Source organism: Mandrillus leucophaeus, unplaced genomic scaffold (assembly GCF_000951045.1).
Source record: "Mandrillus leucophaeus isolate KB7577 unplaced genomic scaffold, Mleu.le_1.0 Scaffold584, whole genome shotgun sequence".
Taxonomy (NCBI): domain Eukaryota; kingdom Metazoa; phylum Chordata; class Mammalia; order Primates; family Cercopithecidae; genus Mandrillus; species Mandrillus leucophaeus.
This window is the reverse complement of record NW_012106297.1, coordinates 850,618-863,583: the sequence shown is the minus strand read 5'-3', so window position 1 is coordinate 863,583 and position 12,966 is coordinate 850,618. Positions and strand designations below refer to the sequence as shown.

Sequence of the window (12,966 nt, the reverse complement as noted above, 5' to 3'; positions counted from 1 at the left end):
CCATGACCAGCATCCCAAATGTACCTATCCACTTTATTTTATTGTCTCAGAATTGTCAAAGTTATTTAATAGATTATGTCATTTTTTTCCTTATGCTCAGATTTGCACTTCTTTCTAAAACTCTGCCCATCCTTAAAGTCTCAGATTCTCCTTGAACCTTTTTTTTACTTTCCAGGTACATGGAACTCTCTTCACTCTATCCTGCTATGTAAGTGACAGAATTTCCACTATGAGATAAATGGAGTACAATTCTTTTGAGTTGAAAGTAATCTAAATATGATTATTCTTTATGCCCTGTTTTTCCTTCACTTTTGTATTCAAAATCTCTTTTCAGACAACAGAACACACTTCTATACATACTAGCTATACAATTAATGTCTGATAAGGAATACAGTGATAATGATCACTTCAAAATGAATTCAGGATTGTAATGTAAAATTTTAGTACACTCTCACAGTATGGATTCTAACATGGTTTCTAACCCAAACTAACATTAGTAGCTCTAACTATAAACTTCAAATTTCAGTAGATGCAACCTACTCCTTTAAAATGAAACAGAAAGTTGAAATTATTAAATTATCAAAAAGAAAATGATCTATGCTCTTAGTTGAAATTTCATGTAAGATTCCATGTAATAAATGGGAGTGCCATAAACACAATGATTAAATATGACGAGAGGAGGAGAAAGGCTTCCTAGATGAGATGGAATTTTAGTCATTTGTGTCTCATGTAGAATCAGATGTGTACATTAAGCAAAACGGTTAAAAAAAAAAAAAACTCCAAGTGAGTTTCTTCTTTATTTTTTTCTTATAAGACTTCTGCGAATTGAGGTATCTGGTGTAGTTTTATTTCAGGTTTTATGCTGTCCTTTCCCTGAAATGCTAAGGATTTAGGACATAACTGAATTTTCTATTTTCCACGTCTTTTCTGGTATATATACATATATATAGATAGATAGATATATATTTTAGTATCTCACCCTCACATACTCCTCCCTGAGCACTACCCATGCTAGATGTTAAACAAAAGCAAAGATGAAATTCCAGCTGTCAAAATCTCCCTTCCCTCTAATTAATTCCTCATCCAACTATGTTCCAAAACGAGAATAGAAAACTAGCCCAGGCAACTGAAAAGTAAATGCTGTGTTGTACTTTATTCCATGGTCACAACTCATAATCTTGGAAAAGTGGACAGAAAAGACAAAAGAGTGAACTTTAAAACTCGAATTTATTTTACCGGTATCTCCTATGAAGGGCTAGTAACCAAAATAATCCACGCATCAGGGAGAGAAATGCTTTAACGCAGACGTTTTGGACATTTAGCGCCCCTGCAAATTCTGGCCATCGCCGCTTCCTTTGTCCATCAGAAGGCAGGAAATTTTATATCGGTGACCCGTGGAGCTCACATTAACTATTTACAGGGTAACTGCTGAGGAGCAGTATTATGAGGAGTATTTACCTTCCCCCGCCCCCGCCCCCTTTCCAAGAAACAAGGAGGGGGTGAAGGTGCGGAGAACAGTATTTCTTCTGTTAAAAGCAACTTAGCTACAAAGATAAATTACAGCTATGTACACTGAGGGTAGCTATTTCATTCCACAAAATAAGAGTTTTTTTAAAAAGCTATGTATGTATGTGCTGCATATACAGCAGATATACAGCCTATTAAGCGTCGCCACTAAAACGTAAAACATGTCAGCCTCTCTTAACCTTATTCGCTCCAGTCTCTCCCGACGTGACTTCCTCGACCCCCTAAAGACGTACAGACCAGACACGGCGGCGGCAGCGGGCGAGGGGATTCCCTGCGCCCCCGGACCTCAGGGCCGCTCGGATTCCTGGAGTGGAAGCCAAGTGTCCTGCCCTCCCCCGGTATCCCATCCAAGGCGATCAGTCCAGGACTGGCTCTCAGAAGCGCTCGGGCAAAGACTGGGAGGAAGAAAAGACATCTGGCGGAAACCTGTGCGCCTGAGGCGGTGGAACTCGGGGAGGAGAGGGAGGGATCAGAGAGGAGATGGGGACTACCCTCTCTGCTCCCAAATTGGGGCAGCTTCCTGGGTTTCCGATTTTCTCATTTGCGTGGGTAAAAAACCCTGCCCCCACCCGGGCTTACGCAATTTTTTTAAGGGGAGAGGAGGGAAAATTTTGTGGGGGGTACGAAAAGGCGGAAAGAAACAGTCATTTCGTCACATGGGCTTGGTTTTCAGGCTTATATAAAGGAAGGTTCTCTCTGTTGGCGACCAGTTGTCAAACGACTTGCAGTGAGCGTCAGGAGCACGCCCAGGAACTCCTCAGCAGCGCCTCCTTCAGTTCCACAGCCAGACGCGCTCAGACAGCAAAGCCTACGCCCGCGCCGCGCCCTGCCCACCGCCGCGATGCTCGCCCGCGCCCTGCTGCTATGCGCAGTCCTGGCACTCGGCCACGCAGGTGAGTACCTGGCGCCGCGCACCGGGGACTCCGGTTCCACGCACCCGGGCAGAGTTTCCGCTCTGACCTCCTGGGTCTATCCCAGTACTCTAACTTCTCTCCGAATAGAGAAGCTAGGTGACTTGGGAAAGAACTTGGACCGCTAGAGTCCGAAAGAACTCGGTGGATATTCCAGCTTTCCCACAAGCCCTGATCATTATGAGCCAGTTACTTAACCGATCTGAGACACTCTCACCTGCTAAATAGGGATAGATGATGCTAATTTGCAGGTTGTCATTGTAAGATAGGATCTGATCAATATATGTGAATTGTTTTTATTTGGAACCTCTTTTTATTGAGTGGAAGAAGTTGTTTTAAATACTCTAGTCAGTTCTTTCCTGCCCCCAGGAAAGCCCGGGTTATGTTTTAGGATAAGCAAAAGTAAGTAAGCTGTTTTACTTTGAATTTTTCTCTAAATGTTGATTAGTGTACTAGATCCATTTTAATTTGGAAAGCAAAGTGCTACTTACTTGAACTTCTTAAAAATGCTAATTTTCACATCTAAAGAGTTAACTAACAAAAGCTTAGTAACATGATGTACCAAGCTGAATATGCTGTTATCCTTATTTAGAATAGAAAATTGGTATTTCTACGTTTTATCCATTCTAAGTCAGGTTAAAAAATTATATTTTCATGGCTACCTATATATTTCTTGAATTTATTATTGTAAAGTTGATTCATAGTAAAACAATTAAATGTTTAAATTAAGATTAAGACACTAGAGAATTATTTATTTGCTGTTCTTTAATTGTAGCAAATCCTTGCTGTTCCTACCCATGTCAAAACCGAGGTGTATGTATGAGTGTGGGATTTGACCAATATAAGTGCGATTGTACCCGGACAGGATTCTATGGTGAAAACTGCTCAACACGTAAGTTTGTCCTTTGGTTGCCTCATTAGGAGTGGGACTGGATACAGTTATAATTGTATAGATTTGTGTCTTATAATGAGTCCCATTAATTTCTCCCTCCCTTTCTTCCTCATCTTAAAGCGGAATTTCTGACAAGAATAAAATTACTTCTGAAACCCACTCCAAACACAGTGCACTACATACTTACCCACTTCAAGGGATTTTGGAACGTTGTGAATAACATTCCCTTCCTTCGAAATGCAATTATGAGTTATGTGTTGACGTGTAAGTACAAGTGTCTTTCTAAGGTTTTAGTTTTCTCAAAGAAAAATATGCTTTATAATACTGTAAGCCTAATCTAAAAACATATTTCCTAGTTTATCAAAATGAATTTTAAGATACCTTTTAAGTTTGCCTTCCATCTTAACGGCCAAAACTATTGACATTTAGTCCCATCCAGTTTATACAGTCTACTCACAACTCTGTATACGTCTTCCAACTTTTACTATTTGGTCAGTTTGTGGAGGTAGCACGGTCCAGCTGTTTATTGAATGCCCATGGGTCACAGAATTGTTCTGAACATGTAGCACCCATTAAAATAAATTTATATTTGGATCAGCAAGAAAATAACTTTCCCTGATTCATGCTCAGCCATTCCCTTCATAGGCCTCTTGGACAGGGAGCAGATGGCTACCTGAAAAATCAATATTGTCAGATTATAATGTGCAGAGTATATGTATTTTATTAAAGATGCATTTCAAATGGCCATTAGATTTTAAAGTGTAGTTGTTTTAAACTGGATTATTTTTGATTTTTGGAGTTAAATTCAACATCTAGTGCCACTTTCCACATTTTACAATAAAAATAATGGTTGATTTACTTAGCAAATGAGAATAAATCCAACTTTTTTTCTTTGAAAATTTCAGCCAGATCACATTTGATTGACAGCCCACCAACTTACAATGCTGACTATGGCTACAAAAGCTGGGAAGCCTTCTCTAACCTCTCCTATTATACCAGAGCCCTTCCTCCTGTGCCTGATGACTGCCCGACTCCCTTGGGTGTGAAAGGTGACTAATAAGAATCCTTAGAGATGTATTAACTATAAGACGGGCTGCATTGCTGCCAAAATAATTTTGACCTTAGACTACCATTTATTTATTAACAAAAGCAGTTTTTACTTTTATCATGGATATCTATGGGTATTTTTTAAAGTATGAGTCTATGTAAACTCTTCTGTAAAAGCAAATGAGCATCTTGGTATAATGTCTTAATAATTTCAAATTATTTCATTAGAAATTAAATAATTCTAATTAAAATAGATAAAATCGTTCAGTAAGAAGTTGTTCCCCCATATCTTAGAACTATTGTTTATATTACTATCCTATTCACAATTGTAATTCTCTTATAAATGAAGAATTCCTGGTAGATTGACAGTCACTATCTGCTTTCTTGAATACATAGATGGATTCTTATCTTAGCTTTCTCATTTTTCAGGTAAGAAGCAGCTTCCTGATTCAAATGAGATTGTGGAAAAATTTCTTCTAAGAAGAAAGTTCATCCCTGATCCCCAGGGCACAAACATGATGTTTGCATTCTTTGCCCAGCACTTCACGCATCAGTTTTTCAAGACAGATCATAAGCGAGGGCCAGCTTTCACCAAAGGACTGGGCCATGGGGTAAGATAGAGTTAATATCCTAGAGTTAGTAAAATTATACCAAATCATAGTCAAGGGCTAACATTAAAGGAGATAAACAGATAGATAGATCCAAATAACTTACCCACTTTTTTTTAAAAAAAAGTCTTATCTATAAAATTCTTAAGGGAATTTTCCATTTACTTCTCTGGTCTAGTAAAATTATACACACACAGACATGCACACACATATAGAAACATTCACACACATACATATGTACAGGCATTATTATTTGTAATTTGACCCTTGTATTTTTTAGTTTAAAATGTTAGTACTGCGAAATGTTATGTCCTCAAAAATACATTGTACCCTGATTATGCTGCTTTCAATATTGTAAGGTGAGGTTTCTGCCTCATTATTCTCTTTCGGATTTCAATAGCATAGCTTCAAGTTATTCATAAGAATTTTTTATAAATAACACATCTTTATACTTTTTTAGAATTACCATATCATCATAGTGAAGTATGTAATATATATGATATAAGCTCCTTATAGTATGTTAAGTCCATTAAACACAAAGACATATCAATTTGTAGCTTTGGTGGATAAACAAATTAATTTAGCAATTTGTGGCTATGAAAAAATGTCTATTTTATTTAAAAATGTTAAAGAAAGCTAAATCATCAAATTATTCAGTGATGAATTATATGACAGATACTTAAGAAAAACTTCAACAGCAACAAATTAAATTTTTTCGTCATTTTATAGGTGGACTTAAATCATATTTATGGTGAAACTCTGGATAGACAGCATAAACTGCGCCTTTTCAAGGATGGAAAAATGAAATATCAGGTATGCTTCCTTTGACTATTAAGACTTAGTTATTACTTACCGCTTACACCCATATTTTAAAATCCCTAAAAATGTGTTCCTTAACTTTTTAACTAATGTTTATTTATTACTGTTATTTTTTAGATAATTGATGGAGAGATGTATCCTCCCACAGTCAAAGATACTCAGGCAGAGATGATCTACCCTCCTCAAGTCCCTGAGCATCTGCGGTTTGCTGTGGGGCAGGAGGTCTTTGGTCTGGTGCCTGGTCTGATGATGTATGCCACAATCTGGCTGCGAGAACACAACAGAGTGTGCGATGTGCTTAAACAGGAGCATCCGGAATGGGGTGATGAGCAGTTGTTCCAGACAAGCAGGCTAATACTGATAGGTAAACAAGAAAATGATTTATATAAAACCCTCTTCCCCGGGGAAAACTAATGTGTTACTTTTGTTATGTTTTGAGTAACTGACAAGATGTGGTAAAAGAAAACTCACACACTCTATATTCATTAAATACGTAAGCATGACTGATCATATAGCTATCTTTTAATAGTGACAAGGAAGAAAACAGAAACGAAGGAGTAGCAAATTTTAAAAATTGCATTCCAATTGCTTGAAAGCTTGTGATCAGAAAAATAAATGTTTTTATTCTTTATTTTATGCAAATAGGAGAGACTATTAAGATTGTGATTGAAGATTATGTACAACACTTGAGTGGCTATCACTTCAAACTGAAATTTGACCCAGAACTACTTTTCAACAAACAATTCCAGTACCAAAATCGTATTGCTGCTGAGTTTAACACCCTCTATCACTGGCATCCCCTTCTGCCTGACAACTTTCAAATTCATGACCAGAAATACAACTATCAACAGTTTATCTACAACAACTCTATATTACTGGAACATGGAATTACCCAGTTTGTTGAATCATTCACCAGGCAAATTGCTGGCAGGGTAAGCATTATTATTAAAATCCAAAACAAAGGACTAGTCAGTAACTTTAGAATTTCTGCCACAGAAATTATTTTTCTTAAACTTACTAAAAGAGTAGTTAGTTATATTGCTAGTAAAATTATTTTATTGATATAAAAGCCTAACTTTGTTTGAAAAGTCTAAACTTTTAGTCTACAGTTGTCAAACAAATAGCAAATTGTACCCCTACCTTAAAAATAGATATTTTCAAAAAGTATCTATAATCTTACAGGAATAAATATTTTAGGCTTGAATACTAGTTTCATTTTTGAAATTTAAAAAGGCCAATTAGTTCTAGACTGGTGTCCCATTGAGTTTTAAGCAGAGCTCCTGTTGAAATGTATGTAAGCATCTTTCCAGCAAATAAAAATTGTCTCAGCTGGGAGTTTCAGTCTTACCTGATTTATACCTAAGGCAAGCTGAATACAAACAGCAAATATGCCTAAAATTCTTCTTTTACAACTAATTTTACTTTCCACAGGTTGCTGGTGGTAGGAATGTTCCACCCGCAGTACAAAAAGTATCACAGGCTTCCATTGACCAGAGCAGGCAGATGAAATACCAGTCTTTTAATGAGTACCGCAAACGTTTCATGCTGAAGCCCTATGAATCATTTGAAGAACTTACAGGTAAGAAACAGTTTCTAAACTTCTTTGTTTTTGTTTGTTTGTTTGTTTGTTTGTTTTTTGTTTTCCTTTTTTTTTTTTTTTTTTGAGATGGAGCCGTGCTCTGTCACCCAGGCTATAGTGCAGTGGCGCCATCTCGGCTCACTGTAACCTCCACCTCCTGGGTTCAAGCAATTTTCTTGCCTCAGCCTCCCGAGTAGCTGGGACTATAGGCACACGCTGCACGCCTGAATGATTTTTTTGTATTTTTATTATAGACGGGGTTTCACTGTGTTAGGCTGGTCTCAAACTCCTGACCTAGTGATCCGCCTGCCTCGGCCTCCCAAAGTGCTGGGATTATAGGTGTGAGCCACCGTGCCTGGCCCCTAAACTTCTTAAAAGAATCAGGGGTCAAATGGAAACAGAGAAGTTGGCAGCAAATCGAGCAAAAGAATCAAACTGTGTTTTATTTTGTGAAGTTTGACATTGGTTGTATCTCTGTCTTCATTGCCTTCACAGGAGAAAAGGAAATGTCTGCAGAGTTGGAAGCACTCTATGGTGACATCGATGCTGTGGAGCTGTATCCTGCCCTTCTGGTAGAAAAGCCTCGTCCAGATGCCATCTTTGGTGAGACCATGGTAGAAGTTGGAGCACCGTTCTCCTTGAAAGGACTTATGGGTAATGTTATATGTTCTCCTGCCTACTGGAAGCCAAGCACTTTTGGTGGAGAAGTGGGTTTTCAAATCATCAACACTGCCTCAATTCAGTCTCTCATCTGCAATAACGTGAAGGGCTGTCCCTTTACTTCATTCAGTGTTCCAGATCCAGAGCTCATCAAAACAGTCACCATCAATGCAAGTTCTTCTCGCTCCAGACTAGATGATATCAATCCCACAGTACTACTAAAAGAACGTTCGACTGAACTGTAGAAGTCTAATGATCATATTTATTTATTTATATGAACCATGTCTATTAATTTAATTATTTAATAATATTTATATTAAACTCCTTATGTTACTTAACATCTTCTGTAACAGAAGTCAGTACTCCTGTTGCGGAGAAAGGAGTCATACTTGTGAAGACTTTTATGTCACTACTCTAAAGATTTTGCTGTTGTTGTTAAGTTTGGAAAACAGTTTTCATTCTCTTTTATAAACCAGAGAGAAATGAGTTTTGATGCCTTTTTACTTGAATTTCAACTTATATTATAAGAACAAAAGTAAAGATGTTTGAATACTTAAACGCTGTCACAAGATGGCAAAATGCTGAAAGTTTTTACACTGTCGATGTTTCCAATGCATCTTCCATGATGCATTAGAAGCAACTAATGTCTGAAATTTTAAAGTACTTTTCGACATTTTTCTGTCATCAAACTAACAAAAACAGGTACCAGTGCATTGCTAAATGAATATTTAAATTAGACATTACTAGTAATTTCATGTCTCCTTTTTTAAATCAGTAATGAAACAATAATTTGAAATTTCTAAATTCACAAGGTAGAATCACTTATAAAGGCTTGTTTTATTTCTTAACGTTATTAAATTTGTACATATACCGAAAAGAAGCTGTCTTGGATTTAAATCTGTAAAATCGGTAGAAATTATACTAGAATCGCTTGTTAAAATATTGTATAAGTGATATTCCTTTTTCACCAAGAGTGTAAATCTTTTTAATGTGACTGTTACAACTTCCTTTTAAATCAAAATGCCAAATGTGTTAAGGTGGTGGAGCCACCGCAGTGTTATCTTAAAATAAGAACATTTGTTGAGATATTCCAGAATTTGTTTATATGGCTGGTTACATGTAAAATCTATAGCAGCCAAAGAGTCTACCTTTAAAATAAGCAATAACAAAGAAGAAAACCAAATTATAGTTCAACTTTAGGTTTAAACTTTTGAAGGAAACTTTTTCTTATCCTTGTGTACTGCAGGCCTGGTACTCAGATTTTGCTGTGAGGTTAATAAAGTACCAAGTTGTGCTTGGATAATGATATGTTTCTCAGATTTTCTGTTGCACAGTTTCATTTAGCAGTCCATATCACATTGCAAAAGGTAGCAATGACCTCATAAAATACCTCTTCAAAATGATTAAATTCATTTCACACATTAATTTTTTCTCAGTCTTGAAGCCAGTTCAGTAGGTGCATTGGAATCAAGCCTGGCTACCTGCATGCTGTTCCTTTTCTTTTCTTCTTTTAGCCATTTTGCTAAGAGACACTGTCTTCTCATCACTTTATTTCTCCTATTTTGCTTCACTGGTTTTAAGATCAGAGTTCACTTTCTTTGGACTCTGCCTGTATTGTCTTACCTGAACTTTTGCAAGTTTTCAGGGAAACCTCAGACCAGGACTGTATTTTGCTCCTCTTAAGAAGATTAAAAGAAAAACAAAAGGACCCTTTTAAAAATAGTAAACACTTGTTTTAAGTGAAAAGCAGAGAATTTTATTTATAGCTAATTTTAGCTATCTGTAATCAAGATGCCTACAAAGAGGCTAGTGCCTCAGAGAGAACTGTACAGGGTTCGTGACTGGAAAAATGTTACATTCCCATTCTAATCAATGCCCTTTCTTGTTTAAAAACAAAACCAAACAATATCTAAGTAGTTTTCAGCAATAATAGTAATGATGATAATACTTCTCTTCCACATCTCATTGTTACTGACATTTAATGGTACTGTATATTACTTAATTTATTGAAGATTATTATTTATGTCTTATTAGGACACTAGTGTTATAAACTGTGTTTAAGCCTACAATCATTGATTTTTTTTTTGTTATGTCACAATCAGCATATTTTCTTTGGGGTTACCTCTCTGAATTATTATGTAAACAATCCAAAGAAATGATTGTATTGAGATTTGTGAATAAATTTTTAGAAATCTTATTGGTGTATTGAGATATTTAAGGTTGAATGTTTGTCCTTAGGATAGGCCTGTGTGCTAGCCCACAAAGAATATTGTCTCATTAGCCTGAAGGTGCCATAAGACTGACCTTTTAAAATGTTTTGAGGCATCTGTGGATGCTTCATTAATTTGTTCAGCCACAGTTTATTGAGAAAATATTCTGGGTCAAGCACTGTGGGTTTTAATATTTTTAAATCCAACACTGATTACAGATAATATTAGTATTTACATAAATGATTGAAAAAATTTGTCTTTTAGGAAGAGGGAGAAAATGAAATAAATATCATTAAAGATAAATAACTCAGGAGAATCTTCTTTACGATTTTATGTTTAGAAGGTTTAAGGTTAAGAAAGAAAGAGTCAATATGCTTGTATAAAACACTGTTCACTGATGTTTTTAAACTTGATGTGTTATTAATATTGATCTGCTGACCAAACCTGGGAATTTGGGTTGTGTATGTGAATGTTTCAGTGCCTCAGACAAATGTGTATTTAACTTATGTAAAAGATAAGTCTGGAAACAAATGTCTGTTTATTTTTGTACTATTTAAAAATTGACAGATCTTTTCTGAAAATAAACTTTGATTGTTTCTATATATCTTTGTCATATGACATATGATTTCTCTGAAGCATTATTCTTAAACCATTATCTTGCGTTCTCCACCTATTCAAAACTAGGGCTGGCCCTTCATGAAATGGTTTTGTCCTCAGTTATATAGAGGCTTCCTAGAGTCACTATTTAAATCTCATAATCTCTTATTCACTACAACATTGTGTTGGACAATGTCTAGTTTGTGTATCTTTATAGAAGACGGCCAACAAGCTTATTTTCATTACCTAGTCTAGAAGAAGAAGAAAAAAATACACAATAAGACAAAGAACTAGACAAATATTATGAAGGAGGCACAAAATAAAGCAGTTCAAAGAGAAGTAAATTATACAAAGTTGGGCAAATCATTGATACAAAAGCTCATAGGCTTTTGTTGTACCTCTATCCTTGACATCTTGGTAATTTCAACAACTACATGGACCACATATTTAGCATCTTCCCTGGCCTCTCCTCTTTGACCTTCTCCCTCCAGGGATGCCTTCCTCCACCACATTTTCCCAAATCATACATATCTTGATATCATTATTATTAATTACAGTACCACTTCCAAAATCTTGATTCCAAGCATCTTCCAGCTCACCTATTTTAGTGCTTACACTCTAACATCTAACTCTCAGTCTCACTGAACCTACTCATCTACCAACCTCATCACTTCACTATGTATCACTTCTTTTATCTTTCCATTTACTTCTATATGCATCTAGCTCAGATTTTATCGTCCATCATTCTAATCACTCCCTTCCACTCTGTATACTCTCCCTCTACTGTGCTGAATTGGCACAACTTGATTAAATCCAGCCATTCTCCTAATCTGTTTTTTATTTGGCTTCCCAGTAGCATTCAACACAAATAGCTATAGTCTCTTTACTGAACGTATCACTGCCCCCACCTTGGCTTTATGGTTTGATACTCTCCTGGTCTTTCTCTACATTTCTCAGAGCACTACTACTCAGTCTTCTCTCTCTCTCTTTTTAAGCTCTTTCTCTTTTACTGTATCTATAAGTTGAAGTGTCTTGATATCTTCTCTGTCTGCATTCCTCCAGATTAATCACATTCAAGCTCTTTATTTGAAATAATAAGCACTCACAAATTTATGTCTCCAGGACCAACGTCTAATTGTCAATTGACAACCTCTCCACCCAAAGTCATCAATTTAATTGCTTCTTTTACATTTTTGCCTCCCAGCACCATATATCCCAAATAATAATTGTCCAATGTTAAAGAAACCACTATACTCTTTCCTTCACTTGCATAGCCAATCCAACAGCAATCCTGTTGACTACAACCCACAAATAAATCCCAAATCTGTCACCTTTTTTCCAACTTCACTACTACCAACCTAGCAGTGTAATAGTCTATTAATTAGTGTTCTCTTGTCTATTCTTTCCTCAGCCCAAACCATTCTCCTTATGGCAGTGGCAGTAAATATATATATATATGATATATATATGATATATATGATATATATATTATACTTTAAGTTCTGGGATACATGTGCGGAACGTGCACGTTTGTTACATAGGTATACATGTGCCATGGTGGTTTGCTGCACCCATCAACTGGTCATCTACATTAGGTATTTCTCCTAATGCTATCCTTTCCCTAGTCTCCCACCCTCTGACAAACCCTAGTGTATGATGTCCCCCTCCCTGTGTCCGTGTGGTCTCATTGTTCAACTCCTACTTATGAGTGAGAACATTCAGTATTTGGTTTTCTTTTCCTGTGTTAGTTTGCTGAGAATGATGGTTTCCAGCTTCAACCATGTCCCTACAAAGTACATGAATTCATCCTTTTTGATGGCTGCATAGTATTCCATGGTGTATATGTTCCACATTTTCTTTATTCAGTCTATCATTGGTGGGCATTTGGGTTTGTTCCAAGTCTTTGCTATTGTGAACAGTGCCACAATGAACATATGTATGCATGTGTCTTTATAATAGAACGATGTATAATCATTTGGGAATATACCCAGTAAAGAGATTGCTGGGTCAAATGGTATCTCTGGTCCAAGATCTTTGAGGAATCTCCACACTGTTTTCCACAATGATTGAACTACTTTACAATCCCAACAGTGTAAAAGCGTTCTCATTTCTCCAC

The 12,966-nt window shown here is 36.4% G+C and overlaps 1 protein-coding gene across 1 annotated transcript; it reads left to right on the top strand.

The window, feature by feature from the left end:
• The first annotated feature begins 2,237 nt into the window (after positions 1–2,237).
• PTGS2 (prostaglandin-endoperoxide synthase 2 (prostaglandin G/H synthase and cyclooxygenase)) lies at positions 2,238–10,851 on the top strand. Its single transcript, XM_011999160.1, has 10 exons — positions 2,238–2,420; positions 3,214–3,330; positions 3,451–3,594; positions 4,236–4,379; positions 4,807–4,988; positions 5,715–5,798; positions 5,922–6,168; positions 6,450–6,736; positions 7,236–7,383; positions 7,879–10,851. Exons 1-10 carry the CDS (start codon positions 2,369–2,371, stop codon positions 8,286–8,288), a joined length of 1,815 nt encoding a protein of 604 aa, XP_011854550.1. The 5' UTR covers positions 2,238–2,368; the 3' UTR covers positions 8,289–10,851.
• Positions 10,852–12,966: the final 2,115 nt, after the last annotated feature.

What these genes read in the sequence shown, in the direction of transcription:
- PTGS2 (XM_011999160.1), top strand. Translation starts at nt 2,369, where the DNA reads ATGCTCGCCCGCGCCCTGCTGCTATGCGCAGTCCTGGCACTCGGCCAC. An exon ending in CCAAAGGACTGGGCCATGGG is followed by an intron (nt 4,989 to 5,714) that starts GTAAGATAGAGT and finishes GTCATTTTATAG; the next exon opens with GTGGACTTAAATCATATTTA. An exon ending in ATCATTTGAAGAACTTACAG is followed by an intron (nt 7,384 to 7,878) that starts GTAAGAAACAGT and finishes TTGCCTTCACAG; the next exon opens with GAGAAAAGGAAATGTCTGCA.